Source organism: Miniopterus natalensis, chromosome 16 (genome assembly GCF_054644295.1).
Source record: "Miniopterus natalensis isolate mMinNat1 chromosome 16, mMinNat1.hap1, whole genome shotgun sequence".
Taxonomy (NCBI): Eukaryota; Metazoa; Chordata; class Mammalia; order Chiroptera; family Miniopteridae; genus Miniopterus; species Miniopterus natalensis.
This window is the reverse complement of record NC_142096.1, coordinates 42539962-42553247: the sequence shown is the minus strand read 5'-3', so window position 1 is coordinate 42553247 and position 13286 is coordinate 42539962. Positions and strand designations below refer to the sequence as shown.

General features: G+C 61.2%; 1 protein-coding gene across 3 annotated transcripts; it reads right to left on the bottom strand.

Annotated features, from left to right (window-relative positions):
- Nucleotides 1–1519: 1519 nt before the first annotated feature.
- PTP4A3 (protein tyrosine phosphatase 4A3) lies at nt 1520–11014 on the bottom strand. 3 transcript variants are annotated; one of them, XM_087825211.1, is made up of 6 exons: nt 10907–11014; nt 7385–8291; nt 5382–5474; nt 3859–3989; nt 3222–3359; nt 1520–2136 (listed from the first exon to the last, which is right to left on the bottom strand). In XM_087825211.1, exons 2-6 carry the CDS (start codon nt 7487–7489, stop codon nt 2019–2021), a joined length of 585 nt encoding a protein of 194 aa, XP_087681337.1. In that variant the 5' UTR covers nt 7490–8291; nt 10907–11014; the 3' UTR covers nt 1520–2018. The 3 variants fall into 3 exon arrangements, with proteins under 3 accessions (XP_087681337.1, XP_087681338.1, XP_087681339.1); XM_087825212.1 differs by having other exon boundaries at nt 3222–3356; XM_087825213.1 differs by having other exon boundaries at nt 3222–3296; nt 10907–11013.
- Between the last annotated feature and the right edge of the window lie 2272 nt (nt 11015–13286).

Below are 13286 nucleotides of genomic sequence, written 5' to 3'. Positions count from 1 at the left end.
AGCCTTTACACAACGGCCCCGTCTTGCCCACTGACCCCCCTCTACTCCAGCCCCTGACCTGAGCCTGGGGGCGCCCTCCTTTGGGACCAAGGAGCTGGGGAGGAGGGGTCCCCTTGGTCCAGCCTAGTGGTGTGGTGTGAGTGGGGGTGCCATCTCCCTTGAAGGGTGCTTCCCTGGTCTTGCCCACTGGCCGCCCCCAGGTGCCTCTGGGCAGTGGGTGGGCAGGCATCCTCCATGCTGCCCTGCAGCCCATTTTCCCTCCTGAAAATCAGGTTTAGTAAAGCCTGGAGCTGGGTGGGTTCCTGGAGCCAATGGTGATTGGACAAGCCCCTTGGGGAAACTGAGGCTCAGAGAAGCTGAGTCTGGCAGTGAGGAGGAGCCTAGTTCCTACCTAGTGAGGTGGCCAAGCTCTGCACAGCCAAGCACATGGCAACTGGCCCAGGCCACAGCAGGCCAGGGAATGGAGAGATCAGGCCTGTGTCCATGTCAGCCACCCACCCAGGGCCCCCAGCAAGGTGCAGCCCCGGCACTCATCCTTCCTGGGCCCACCTCCTCCCCTGGGAAAAGAAGTGATGACCTGGGGAGCTGAGAAAGCCCCTATCCCAGAATGGGTGCAGGGTGCAGGGTGTGAGGGAGGGGCAGGCCAGGTGGGGCCATGAGGGGGAGGCCAGGCAGGTGGGTGCAGGTCGGAGGTGGCCTGCATGCAGAACCCAGCACTACAACTCCTACCACAGCCAGCAGGTCCCAACGACAAGGAGAAGGGGTCAGTAAAGTCCTCTGGGGGTATCCAAAGGTGAGTGACAGTGCCCAGGGAGCAGAGGCCCTGGGTGGCACCACCTCCAGCCTTGCCACTCCCAGCCCACCAGACTAGCCCCGGTCCCTCCCCCAGCTGTGTTCCTGTCCTCCAGGAACCTTGTCCTCAGTCCAGAGAGGGCCGGCCCCCAAGTCTGCAAGACCCACACACAAGAGCACTGAGGCCAGGCACCCTGCGCACACACTCAGGCCCACTCACCCACGGGTGCCCCAGGGTCACCCTCTGCCCTTCTGGCATCCCATCCCTGCCCTGGGCTGATGGGATGGCATTGTCCCTCCACCCTAAGCCAAGTCAGCCACCATCAACTGCTCCCTTCTGGTCCTCTAAGGCTGAGATGAGGACACCTAGTGGGGCAGGACAGGGCAGACACCCACTGGACAAGACCCCAGCCTTGCCTGGCCGGGCATGGCTCAGCGGTTGAGCGTCGACCTAGGATCCAGGAGATCGGGGTTCGATTCCCGGTCGCAACTGATCAATCACTCTCTCATCACTGCTGTTTTTCTCTCTCCCTCTCCCTTCCTTTCTCTGAAATCAATAAAGACATTAAAAAAAAAAAAAAAAAAGACCCCAGCCTTGCCTTCTAACACCCCAGCCCCCAAAACATCAGCATGGCAACCACGGAGCCCGGCTCTCTCTGCAATATGAGAGATGTCCCCTGTCCTTAAGCTAGGGAACGCAGGGACCCAGCATGGACACCAGAGGGAGCCCCACACAGCCACAGGGTCCTGTTTTATTGCCTTCAACTGTCCAGAACAGCTGACCATCCTCAGACCCAATAATTTAGGAGGCTGAGAACAGGTCAGGGCGAGGGGCTGTGGAGGAGGGGTCCTGCCCAGTGGTTAAAAAGTACACCTGTCCCCAACACAAGGCCAGAGAAGAGGGGGAGCAGGGAGGGTGATGGCAGGAAGGTCAGGGACAGGGCCCTGGACTAAGCCTCAGAGATATAGACACAGGACACAGAGACAGACACAGGGCATGGAGACAGGACACAAAGGGAAGGATGGATGTAAAAAGAGGCTGACGGGCAGACACAGGGAGAGACAGAGAGAGAGAGAGAAAGGCAAGGGTGCTTGGGCGGAGCTGGACCCCAGGAGGCAGGTGTGCTGAGGTGTTGGAGAGAAAGGCCAGATGGAGGTGCCAGGCCCTGCTGGGTGGGGCATGGTGGCTCGGCCACCCCTCAGCCCCAGGCGGTTGAGGTCCTGAGCTACATGACACAGCATTTGGTCTTGTGCGTGTGTGGGTCTTTGAACCGCAATCTCTGTTTAGGCCGGTATTTTTCCAGGTAGGTGAGCTGTTTGCTGTTGATGGCTCCGCGCCGCTTCCTGGGGAGACAGGACAGGGGTGGGGATCAGGTGGGACCTGGTTCAGCCACCTGCCCTGCCCCAGGGAGCTCGAGGCCCAGGAGTCCAGTGGAGCTAGAACAGAGCCCATCCTACCTTTGAGCCTTTGCCTGAGCTGTTCCTACTGCCAGGATCACCCTTCCCAGTCACCTGCTGTCACCCCTGCTGGCCTTCAACTCACCTGCTACCACCTCCTCCAGGCTGACTCCCTGATCTCCCCACCTCCATAGTACCTACCCTTCCAAGGCCCCCATGTTTACCCAGGTACTGGCCCAACCCCAGGCCTGCAGGCTCCTGGCCACACAGGGTGAGGTGTGGACAAATCTGGGTGGAGGGAGAGAGAAAAGGGAGGAAGGGAAGGAGGGAGGGAGGGAAGCGGAGGCTCCCAAGTGACAAGGTGTGGCAGGTGCCTAGGATGGTGCAGCAAGCACTTCTGGAAGTCATCCACCCCTACTGCCCAGGACCTCAAATGCGGCCATGGACTTGCTCTGGCCAATGAAATGTGAATGGAAGAGACACCTGTGAGCCAGGCAGAGCTTCAAGAGCCATTGTGTGGCTCCACCATGGCTTTCCCTGTGTCTGTGACCCAGCGACTGGCAACGCTGGAGATGGGGCTGCCCCTGTTGACGGTATCAGACAGGTCCCATGAGCGGGGACACCCTGTGTGGTTCCAATGGCTGGGGTTGGGGCCAGCTCATTACTGCAGCACAACCCAGCCTGTCCTGACTCACACGGCCTTGGGCTGAGGGACCACAGTCCCAGAGGTTGGACTAGCCAAGCCAAGCCTCGCTTTCTCCGCACCACACTCCTGGCCCTGGGGTTGGGGGGGCCACACACAGAGGCTAATCCTCGCTCACAGTGGGCAGCGTGACCCTTGGCCCTCAGGAGGGTGCACTGGGTACCACAATGAGGCTGCATGGGACTGGGGCCACCTCAGAGGACATCCGGAGCCAGGGGTCAGGAGTGCCTGCTGGCAGGGCTCTGGGCCCCTGCAGGGTGGGTAGCCTCCTAATACCTGGACCCCTAAGCTGTCGCCAACCACCCTCGCCCACCAGTCGGCCACTCACTGTCGGATGAACTGGATGGCATCTTCATACTTCATCCCGCTCTCGATGAGGGCCAGTGCCACGAGGACCGGAGCCCTGGGGGCAGACAGCAGGGCCGGGTCATCCAAGCCTCTGCTCCCCTCCCTGACAGGCCACCTGCTGAAGACGCAGGGCTGATGCCTTCACCCTCCACTAGACAGCTGCCCAGACCCCCCTGCCCCCATGCCCTTCCCTCCCCCATGAAGGGCACAGGCATGAAGCTCAGCTCAACTACCTGGGTCCAAATCCCATTCCCTCCTAGCCCTGCTGTGACCTTGAGTGAGCCAGGCAACCTCTTTGCTGGGCTCGGGATAAGAGCTTGATACTCAGCTATCAACCTTGCTCACCAGTCTTCCCTCTGCAAAGCTAGGTTGTTTCAGTCAAATCCAGGCTGTTTAATGGGGTCGGGGTCTTAGTGTCTGGAGAGGGGTGGGGCTAGCAGGAGGGAGTAGGGTCAGACTTCAGGAAGGACTTCCTCCCTACGAGGCTGGGAGGCTGATGTCTGGGAACCTTCTGGAAAGAGGTCATGTGTGATGTGGGCTTAACACCCACATTTGAGAGCAAGTCAGACCATGAGATCTCCATGTTTAAGCGAGCCCCACCCTGCCCCCCAGATCACCTTCCCAGGCCAGCCACGCAGTGCACGGCCACACAGCTGCCAGGGTCATCGCAGAACTTGGCCTTCAGCAGGCTCAGCCAGTCCTCCACCACCTTGCCAGGCGGGGGTGCCCCATCATCAAATGGCCAGTCCTGCAGAGGGAAGCAGCCTGTGAGGACCCCTGCCCCAGAAATGAGTGGACCAGCAGGTCCAGACCAACCTGTCCCCAGCCTCCAGATGCAGCAACACCTGAATGAAACCAGTCTGCCTGGCTGCCTTTGGTCTAACCCAAGTCCTTCCTGCTGCAGGGGAAGGAAGGAAAGGCCATTTACTCCCTCACTAAGAGACACTGTACACATTTTTATATTGAGTCTTTCCAAGCACCCAATCTGTACAGGTGAGGATCCAGGTTCACAAGGCTGGGAAGGGCCAGAGGCGGGATTCAGGCCAGGGCCTCTGTGACCCTGAAGCTCTGGCTCCTTCTGCCACTCCAAACAACTGAGCAGAGATTATAAAATGGCAACTGCCAAAGACAGGGTCCTCTGATGTTGAGGTGGCTGAGGCCCAGGCAGAGCTGGGTGGGGCCTGTTAGATACCCTTTGTGCCTCCAGCCCAAGTCAGGGCAACCTTGTTCCAGGGAGGTGCCAAGAGACCCTCCCACAGGGCTGTGGTGACACAGCCACCCACCCTCTACACAGATCCACGTCCCAGGGCCAGGGACCAAGGAAACAGCCCAAGGGTCCCTCCCCACAGCCTCCACAGGCAGCCTCCCCAGGGGCCAGCCAGGTGTACCTGCCCCACCCTACCTGCAGCTCCTGCTGCTCAGTGACAGAGCCGCAAATAAAGGCAGCAAGTGACTGAACGGAGGCCTCTGAGATAGGCACAGAGCTGCTGGACTCCCTGCTCTGCCCCACACTCACTGGGAGACCTTGGGCTACCTCCGAGCCTCAGGCATCTGCACAGTGGGACCACGTCCCATCAGGCAGGGCTGTTGGGGTCAGAGTCCCAGCCCCTGACTGAGGAGCACCCCTGCAGGGGGTGCTGTTACCAAAGTGCCACTCCCCACAGTCCTAGTTCTGCCGCACTCTGGCTATGGCCTCAGACAGCCACTGACCCCAGCCTCAGTTTTCCCACAACCGAGCCACTCGGGGGCTGTACTGAGGCTGAGAAGCCGTGGTGCCTGCCGCCCCAGTGTGGGAGTGCTGGCTGTGGGAGTCAGGCTGTGGCAGTGCTCGGAGCCTGCGTTCCCGCCTCCTGGGCCAGGCTGGCCTGGGAGAAACACACTCACTCTAGAGGTAGGAAAAGGCCCTGCAGAGAGGAGGTGACTCACTCGAGGTCACAGAGCCCGCTGCCTGAGCCTCCCCAAGATGTGTCCAAACACACAGGGCCCAACACAAACATGCTGGGGTGGCAGGTAGCACACAGGGAGACCACAGTGCCTGCCTCACAGCACTGTCCAGATGGATAGAGAGCCCCCTCCCAGGGCAGCTGCAGAGCCATCGGCACCACTTGACCCTCACCACGACCCCCACCACAACCCTCACCACAACGGTGATGCCATCCTTCTCCAGCAGGGCCTTGTCGTAGGTCACTTCGCACACCCGCACCACGGTAGTGGCCCCATACTTCTTCAGGTCCTGGTAGGGAGAGAGAAGGCTGGGCTGGGCTGGGCTGGGCTGCAGGGCTCAGGGGTGGGAGCCCAACCCGAACCCCCAGAGCAGGCCCCTCATGCCCAGCTAAACAAGACAGAAAGGCTGATTTGAAACGTAAGCCACCGAGGTGGCCTTTTGGGCTCTGTGACTTGCTGGGTGCAAGTCTTTCCTGATGCTTCTGGGGCAACTGCACCCTGGTCTACCCATCAGGGAGGAGGTGTCCCCACCCAGGCTCATTGTGATCGCAGCCTCCAGCACACTACCTCCCTGTTCTTGGGTGCTCAGGGCCCAGGAAGACCCAATTTTCCAGACAAACCTCCTGGATCCCCAAGCAAGGACAGGACACCACCAGCTGCATGTGGGCTACTGGATGACCCTGGCTCAGGGGTCATGAATGGTCCAGTCAAGGGGCACCTCCAGACCCCGCACTGGGGCCATCAGTCTGGGAGGGGCAGGCCTCCAGGGCCAGGGAGACCTTGGCGCGGGAAGAGGGGCACGTGCTGAAACGGCAGAAGGAAGCTAGGCTCTGGGTACCAGTGGGGAAGCCCCAGGGAAAAGGTCAAGGCAGTTCACAGCCAGGCCCAGGGATATTTATACCCGGGGGGGGGGTATCCCCTCCACCAGCCACAGGCAGGGGCTGCTCCCACCCCACCTGCTCCCAGCAGCTATTTTGGGGGTGGTGAGGAATCAGCTGCTGGACCTTGCTGGTCATGCGGCAGGGACACTGGACACAGTGAGGGCAGAACACAGTACCTCTGAGAATGTTGGAGCAGGACAGGGTGCAGGGCTCTGAGGCTGTGGAGGTGCCTAGATCCCTCTGTGCCTGCAGCAGAGGGTGCTGTCACCCAGCCAAGGTCGAAGCTCTGACCCCAGGCATGCACTTTACCCAGACCCCGGTCACACACTGAATCCAGACCCTGGTCACACTCTGAGCCCTGACCCTGAACACAGGCTGAACCTTGACACTGGTCACCCTCTGAGCCCTGACCCGGGTCACAAGCTGAGTGCTCTGCTCAGTCTCTTCCTAGTCCCTGAGATTATCTCAAGGGTCTCAGCTGTGAGGGGACAGCCCTCTGAAGGGCCCCTGGTTCACATCCTGGGTCCAGCCCCTCTGATGGCAGGGTGCTCCTGCCTCCCCTTTATAGTTTTCAAGGCTCCCTCATGCCCAGATTCCTGTGTATGGTGACCAGCACTCACCCTGCAGAGGGAAGAGGCTGCACACAGCCCCAGGCTCTGCAAACAGCAAGGAGTTCGAACCCCCCACACCCCAGTTTCCACTGGAGGCCGGAGGCCCTATGAAGAGACCCAGGCTGGGGCTACGAGCAACACCCACCTGCCTGCCCACTCTCCAGGGTGCAGTGGTCGCTCTCTTCTATGACAAGCTCGGACTCTTGCTCAGCCCCTGCTCACACAGACAGCGGTGCCCTGAAGCCCCCAGCCCAGCCTGTTCTAACCAAGGCCTCTGGGAAAGCCTGTGGGCTTCCTGCTGCCTGAGGTGGCCCTGGAGCTGGCCGTGGTGCTGGCCTCCAAGCCACTCCCCCACCTGCCAGTCTCTCCAGCAGCCCCTCCTCACCTGGGGGGCCCCCCTCCTCCTTCCTGCTCAGCCTCTGCAGAGGCCAAACAGCCAGCAAAGGGTGCGGGGCTGCTCCTCCTAATTCTGAACCTGCCTCTGTTCAGGCAGCCTGGAGTCCACCTGCCCACAAGCCAGCCCCCAGGGAGCCAGTTGATCCCCAGCAGCCCTCACCCAGAGCTCCCAGGACACTCTCGTGTCCCCCCTTGGGGATTCTGTAACCAGGGCACCCATTTTGCCCCCACTGGGCTGACAGCTACAAATCTCTCTCGGGAGGCTGAGGGCAGCTGGGCCAGGCTTCCGGATACCTCTCCCGGCCACTCACCTCGATGAAGGTGCTGAGGGTGGCGTCTGTGGGGTTGTGCGTGATGAGGAACCGCATGTTCTTGTAGCTCACCTCCACAGGGGCCGGCCGGTTCATGCGTGCCATGGCTCCTCCCCGAGACGGGCTGGGGACACTCACAGGAGGGGTCCCCAGACCCCCAAAACCCAAGAACGGGATCTCTGTGCTTTTCCAAAAGAGAGAAAATGCTTTTTAAAAAACCTGCCCCCGCACCCCGCACAAATATTGTGCAAATACTTGGGAGGGGGTAGGATGCTCTCGGAGTGGGGATAGTTAAAAAAGAAAACTCAACTCTTTAAAAAGAAAAAGAAAAAACAGCGCCCCCGCCCAGAGTAAAACGGGCCAGTCCAGCTCCTGCCTCTTAGAGACGAATAATCATAAAAGGGCGAAAATAAAAATAACCAAAAAGCTCAGCAAAGAAAACTTTTAAAAGCCTAGAGTCAATCTGGCCGTCGATCCGTGCCCAGGGCTGTGCCTGTCACTGGGGACGTCCTCTCTGCATTGGTGGACAGATGGACGGGTGGACAGTCCTCTTCACTCAAAGGCGAGCCCCAAGCCCACAAGGACTAAAGGAAAAACAGACTTAAACTGAACCAATAGAGCGTCCTTGGGGTGGGGGTCAAAGGCGATGGCCACGGCGGGCAGTGGCTCTGATGCACGGGCCTCTGTCACGTTACCCCATCGGGGCACGGCAAGTCCTGGCAGGGTGCAGGGGGCTCAGGCGGCCCTGGGCCGGGTGGAGGCCATCGGCAGGCGAGGGCAATGGTGAGGGCCAGAGGCACAGGGGCCCCCTCAGCAGCAGGCACGGCGATGCTGGGCACGGCAGTACTCAGAGCTGCCCCGCGAGGCCCTCTCCATGAATCCCAGGCCAGTCAGCAGCAGGCAAGGTCTGCAGATGGAGGGGAGAAGGAAATGAGAAGAGCAGAGGTCACCGGGAGCCCCACCTCCTGAGAGGGCTGTCAGCCTGCCCAACCCCCACCGTCACAGTGATGCTTCTCCCAGGGCCCTGCTGCAGGAGTTCGGGTCTCAGTTTCCCCATGCAAGAGCACAAGGGAGGACAGCTCCTGTTTGGACTGACCCAGGGCTCTGAGGTGAAAGGACAGCCACCAGGACGGAGTGGAGAGGGAGAGAGGGAGGGAGGGATTTCAGGGTCACACACACACCCTAGAAGAGTCCTGAACCCCAACATGCAGATGCCCAGGTGGTCTATGGTAACAGAGGCCTAGCACCCTGAGCCTGGCCCCCTCCTGGGCTCAGCAGACACCTACCCACACCCCAGAACAGTCCCCTGTCCACTGGGGAATTTCTGAGCCTGGTGATTCTGGGGCGGCCGGTCCTTGGGGAAAGGCTCTCAGGCATGGAGGCCGGGGTGCTGGGACCCACTGTGTGAGTGGAAGAAGGCCCCACTCATAGTCATGAACCCTTAAATGTCTCCACTCCAGCTTCTGTCCCCACCATTCCCCACAGGGTTGGCCAGGCACAGAGGTAAACAAGCCGGGCTCTGCCCTCCATCTGGGAGCTCAGGGAGCCAGGACAAACCACAACAGCCAAAGGGCCACCCACCGGGCACACGCCAAGGTGGTGACCGAGCAGGTGGCCAGGAGTGGGGTCACTGTAACAGGGCGTGGGGAGGAATGCTGCTGGGCCACAGAGACAGCCATCAGGCACCTCCATTCCTGTCTCTCCCTCTCTGGGCCCCAAAGGCCCCAGGCCTAGGGCCTCAGCAGCAGCACCAGCCCCACTCACACCCCACAGGTGGGCTAAGGGCCTTGGACATATCACTGGCCTCAGTTTCCCCACCTGCACAATGAGAGTCCAAACAAGATGCCCCCAAGGTCCCACCAGCTGGGGCCCAGTGGTCAACAGACTCCTCCAGCCATTGGCTCAGCCCAAGCCCCACGGCTGGCACTCCTAACCACTCACCTGGTAGGGCTCTCCATGCCCCAACCCACCACCTCTCACCTCTGCCCTTGCCCCTGCCCCCCCTTCTCCAGCTGCCCACCAGGCAGGCTAGGCCACTGGAGCTTCAGCCTGGGTGCAGGAAGGGCCCAAGGCCTGAGACCCCGAATGCTGTGGACCAGCTCGACCGCCACTCCTGGACTCAGGGCAGATGCCACGTCTCATTCACACCCTGCCCCTTGCGTGGCCGGGGAGGGTTAAACAGGGGTGTAGTGCCCCGGGAGGGGGAGAAAGGCAGAGAGAAGGAATCCTGTCCTGTCTCCGCAGCCAGCCTGTGCCATCCAGGAGCCAGAAAGAGAGAGCTGCAGACGGCCCAAACACCAGCGCACAAATACCTGCTCCCGAGGCAGCAGGATACCCCCGTACATGTGTGTGCATGTGTGCGTGTGTTTACCAGAATGAGAGGAGAAAAAAGGTCCAAGGAAGCCACAGGACTCCGGGCCTTTCCCTGAGCGGCTGACCACCACCTCACTGCCACCGCTGCCAGGCACCTGGGAGACCCTGTGGGCATCCGCAGATGGCCTGGCTCTGCTGCCCAGTACCCCTCAGGTACCAAAGTCCTCAGGGCCAAAGGTCGCTGGGCATGGAGGAGCTTAGAGCCACCCCACGTTCCTGCACACTTGAGCCTGCAAGTGTCACTTATCAGTGGGGTCAGGGATTAGACTGGCCAGGGTCAGAGGTTGGGCCAAGGCCACTACCCAGATTGGGTTCTCGCTACACACCCCACTTGTCTCTGCAGAGTCTGGGACTCCCAGCCCTAGGTGGGAGCAAACAGTGATGCCCAACCTCCTGTCCCGTGTGTCCCACATGGCCCAACCCGGCCTTGTGGCCCTCCCTCCTAACTACACCTCCTCAGTGAGGTCACTGAGTAGGATCCCCAGACAGGGCAGACTCAAGTCCACCAGCTACCGGCCCCATGCCCACCCCACATTCCACAGGATCCTGAAGCCCATCCTTCTGGCCTTCCTGCCACTATCCCATCCCCTCTCCTGAGGCCCCAGCCAGCCTCCTCCGCCCTCAGCCAGGTCTACAATTGTCCTTTGGAGACCTGTTGAGGGAGGCCCATCACAGTCCCTGTCTGCAGATGAGTGAACAGACCAGGGAAAGACAGAGGACCTTCTCTGAGCCTGATCAGACCAGCAAAGTATCCCAGGGGTTTTCTCAAGCTCAAGTCTAGGAGACAAGAGCAACACTCAACCCAGTTTAAGGAGGCGGAATCCAAGGTTCAGGGCGGCCATGGCCTCATCCCTGGTCACAACTAGCTAAGGGGAGAACCAGTTTGGATCCAGGTTTCGGAGGAGCCCCTGGCCCCAGAAACGGGTATGCTGTGGGGGAAGCTGAAGGGCTGGGGCACAGCGGGTCCCGGGAGAGGTAAGAGGAGCACGGGGGCAGGGCCGCCGGCGGGCTCCGGTGGGGCGGCGGTGCCCCGGCGCGCGTGCCCCCTGGGCGAGCAGAGGCTGGTTCCGCGGGGGCGGCCCCCTTCCCGGGGCGGGGCTGGGGTCCTCGCGGCACGCCCCCCGCCCGGCCCGCGTGGGCCCCGCTCACCCGACCGCGCAGGCGTCCGGCCGCTGCCTCCATCCGCTCGGGGCGGCAGACCCGGGGCGCAGGGCGCTGGTTCCCCGGGATGCTCCCGCCCGGCTGCCGGGGGCTATTTATAGCGCCCGGGCGTCACGTGGACCGGGTGGCCGGTGACCGGCTGGCGACCTGGCTTGTTGTGGCTCCCACACCTGCCGCCTAAATATAACCGTGGACCCGCCGCGCCCTGCAAACAAAGGGGCGACGGAGGGCCGAGCGCAGAGGAAGCGCCGAGGAGGAAGGGGAAATGCAAGGGCAGAGGGGAGGGCCGCTGACCGCCGCGGGGCGGGGCCCCTGCCTCCAGGCGCGGCCTTCCTCCTGCCGAGTGCGCGCAGCCCTGGAACCCTCTGGGGCTCCCCACGGCCCGGCGCGCTGGAGGGAGTCCCCTGCAGGGGGCTCCGCGCCGCGAAGGACAAGATAAAAGCGCAACATGCTCTCGATGGGCACCAGCACAGCCCAAGGCCTGGACCCACAGCTCCCAACTTTGAAAATGCTAAGAAGGGGGCCCTGGTGGGTTAACAAGGCTGACACCTCCAGGATGAGGGCCTCGCCTGCTCAGACTTCTGCTCGGTCCCTGGCCTCATGCTGAGGACCCCTCTACTTCCTGAGCGCCTGCTGTACCAGACACCACTGCCCCTCACTGAACCCTCGCACATGGACGTGAGGGAGCTGTGATTCCCCACCATGCCCCAGTGTGCAGCTGAGGACTGGAGGCACTGGGACGCAGAGCCCACACAGGGTCCCACAGGAGGGCATGAGCCACAGGGTGCTGTCTCCACATCAGCTCATCCTCTAGGGCTCACTGGATGCCCTCTCCCCAGGAGGCCCTACATGACATTCCCAGGCAAAACCTTCCCCAGGGTCCTGGCTTTGCTTCCAGAGAGCACCATGTGCAGGCGCAAGTTCTCCTGGGATTGTTGGCCCCAAGAGTGACTGACATCATGATGGCCAATGCCCTACCTGCCCTGCCAGCCCAGAGACCCTCAGAAAGGGGGGAAGTTGGATGGGAAGACCCCCAGCACACAGGTCCCTGGAGGCTGAGCCTCGATGGGAACCCTGCTCTGAGCCCAGCTCCCAGACAGACAGCCCAGCCTCTGCAATCAGCAGTCAGCACCCCAGGGGCAGCCAGGGGAGCTGGCCAGGGACCCAGCTGAGAACAGGGCACTTTCCTAGGCTCTCCACACACACACACACACACACACACACACACACACACACACACACATTCAGAGCATCAGCCATGCCCGTGACCCTGGATCACAGATGGATGGACCACTATACAATGTAGAAGGACTCTGCAGGAGCCCCACCCACAAACACACCCCCAACCAAGCCAGGGGGTCTGCCACCAGCTCATGGAGCTGATGGCATAAGCTCCCAGACAAGAGCTCCTGCACTTGTGCCTCCCCCCAGCACCAAGGTGGCCTTGGCCAGCATCCCCACTCCAGTGCTCCTCACTCCCGGCTTCCAGCAGCATCTCCCTGAAAGATAGATCTAGATACTGTGTCCCATCAATCTCCCACCTTGACTTTTTACTGAGGGTCTGTCCCCTCAGACACTGTTCCGACATGGCATGCCATAAACAAGACTGTCAGCCACACTGTGTGTATAAAACAGCAGCTCAGAGAGCTCAAGGCACTTGCCCTAGTCACACAGCCAGGAAACAGAAGAACCACAGCTGGGCTGAGTCTTGCTCATCCCAGCCCTGGCCCTCTGGGAGACAGGGCCTCCAGGGCAAGGGGTTTCCCCCACCCAGTCTGTGCCTGATTTGTCCAGATGACAGTTCCTGTCAAGCTCAGGGATCCTGCACCCAGCACACAGAGCCCACCCTGCTGCTCAGGCTGCAACCTGGGCCCCAGGACCCCGATCCCCCCCTTGCCTGGGGCACCCACTCTGGCCAGGCCTGGGGGGCACCTGCTGCCCCTGGCACAGCCCCAAGCCCTTCGGAGAAATCTATTTTTATCCGGCAGGAGCCGTTCCTGGAATCCTCCCAGAGCAAGCCCAAGTCCACACGCTGCTAGGGGGGCCTGGAGGGGAGACCCAAGCTGGCCAAGCCCTCACCCACCCACCCGAGAAACCTTCCCAGAATCCTTTCACCCTGCACCCAGAGTCCAGCCCGCCTCATTGACCAGTTGCTGCTGGCCCTTTTCCCCCCACTCCTGTCCTATCCCTTCTCCCTCAGCCACATGCCCTTCTGAGTGGAGAGTGGTCCAGCCCCAGGAAAGACATATCCCGAAGGCCAGACATAGAGGATGTCAATTCCACCCCGCCTCCTGTACAGGACCTGGCACCAGGAGGACCCCCCCACACACACTTGTTTGTGGACAAATGACCCAACGTTCTGGGCAGA

Excerpts from the sequence above, each read along its gene's own strand:
- PTP4A3 (XM_087825211.1), bottom strand. The coding sequence starts at position 7,489 with ATGGCACGCATGAACCGGCCGGCCCCTGTGGAGGTGAGCTACAAGAAC. Across the intron at positions 3,990-5,381 it reads AGGATGGCATCACCGTTGTG|GACTGGCCATTTGATGATGG; the intron begins GTGAGGGTTGTG and ends TTCCCTCTGCAG. Across the intron at positions 3,360-3,858 it reads TGCGTGGCTGGCCTGGGAAG|CAGGTGGCCTGTCAGGGAGG; the intron begins GTGATCTGGGGG and ends CTGCGTCTTCAG.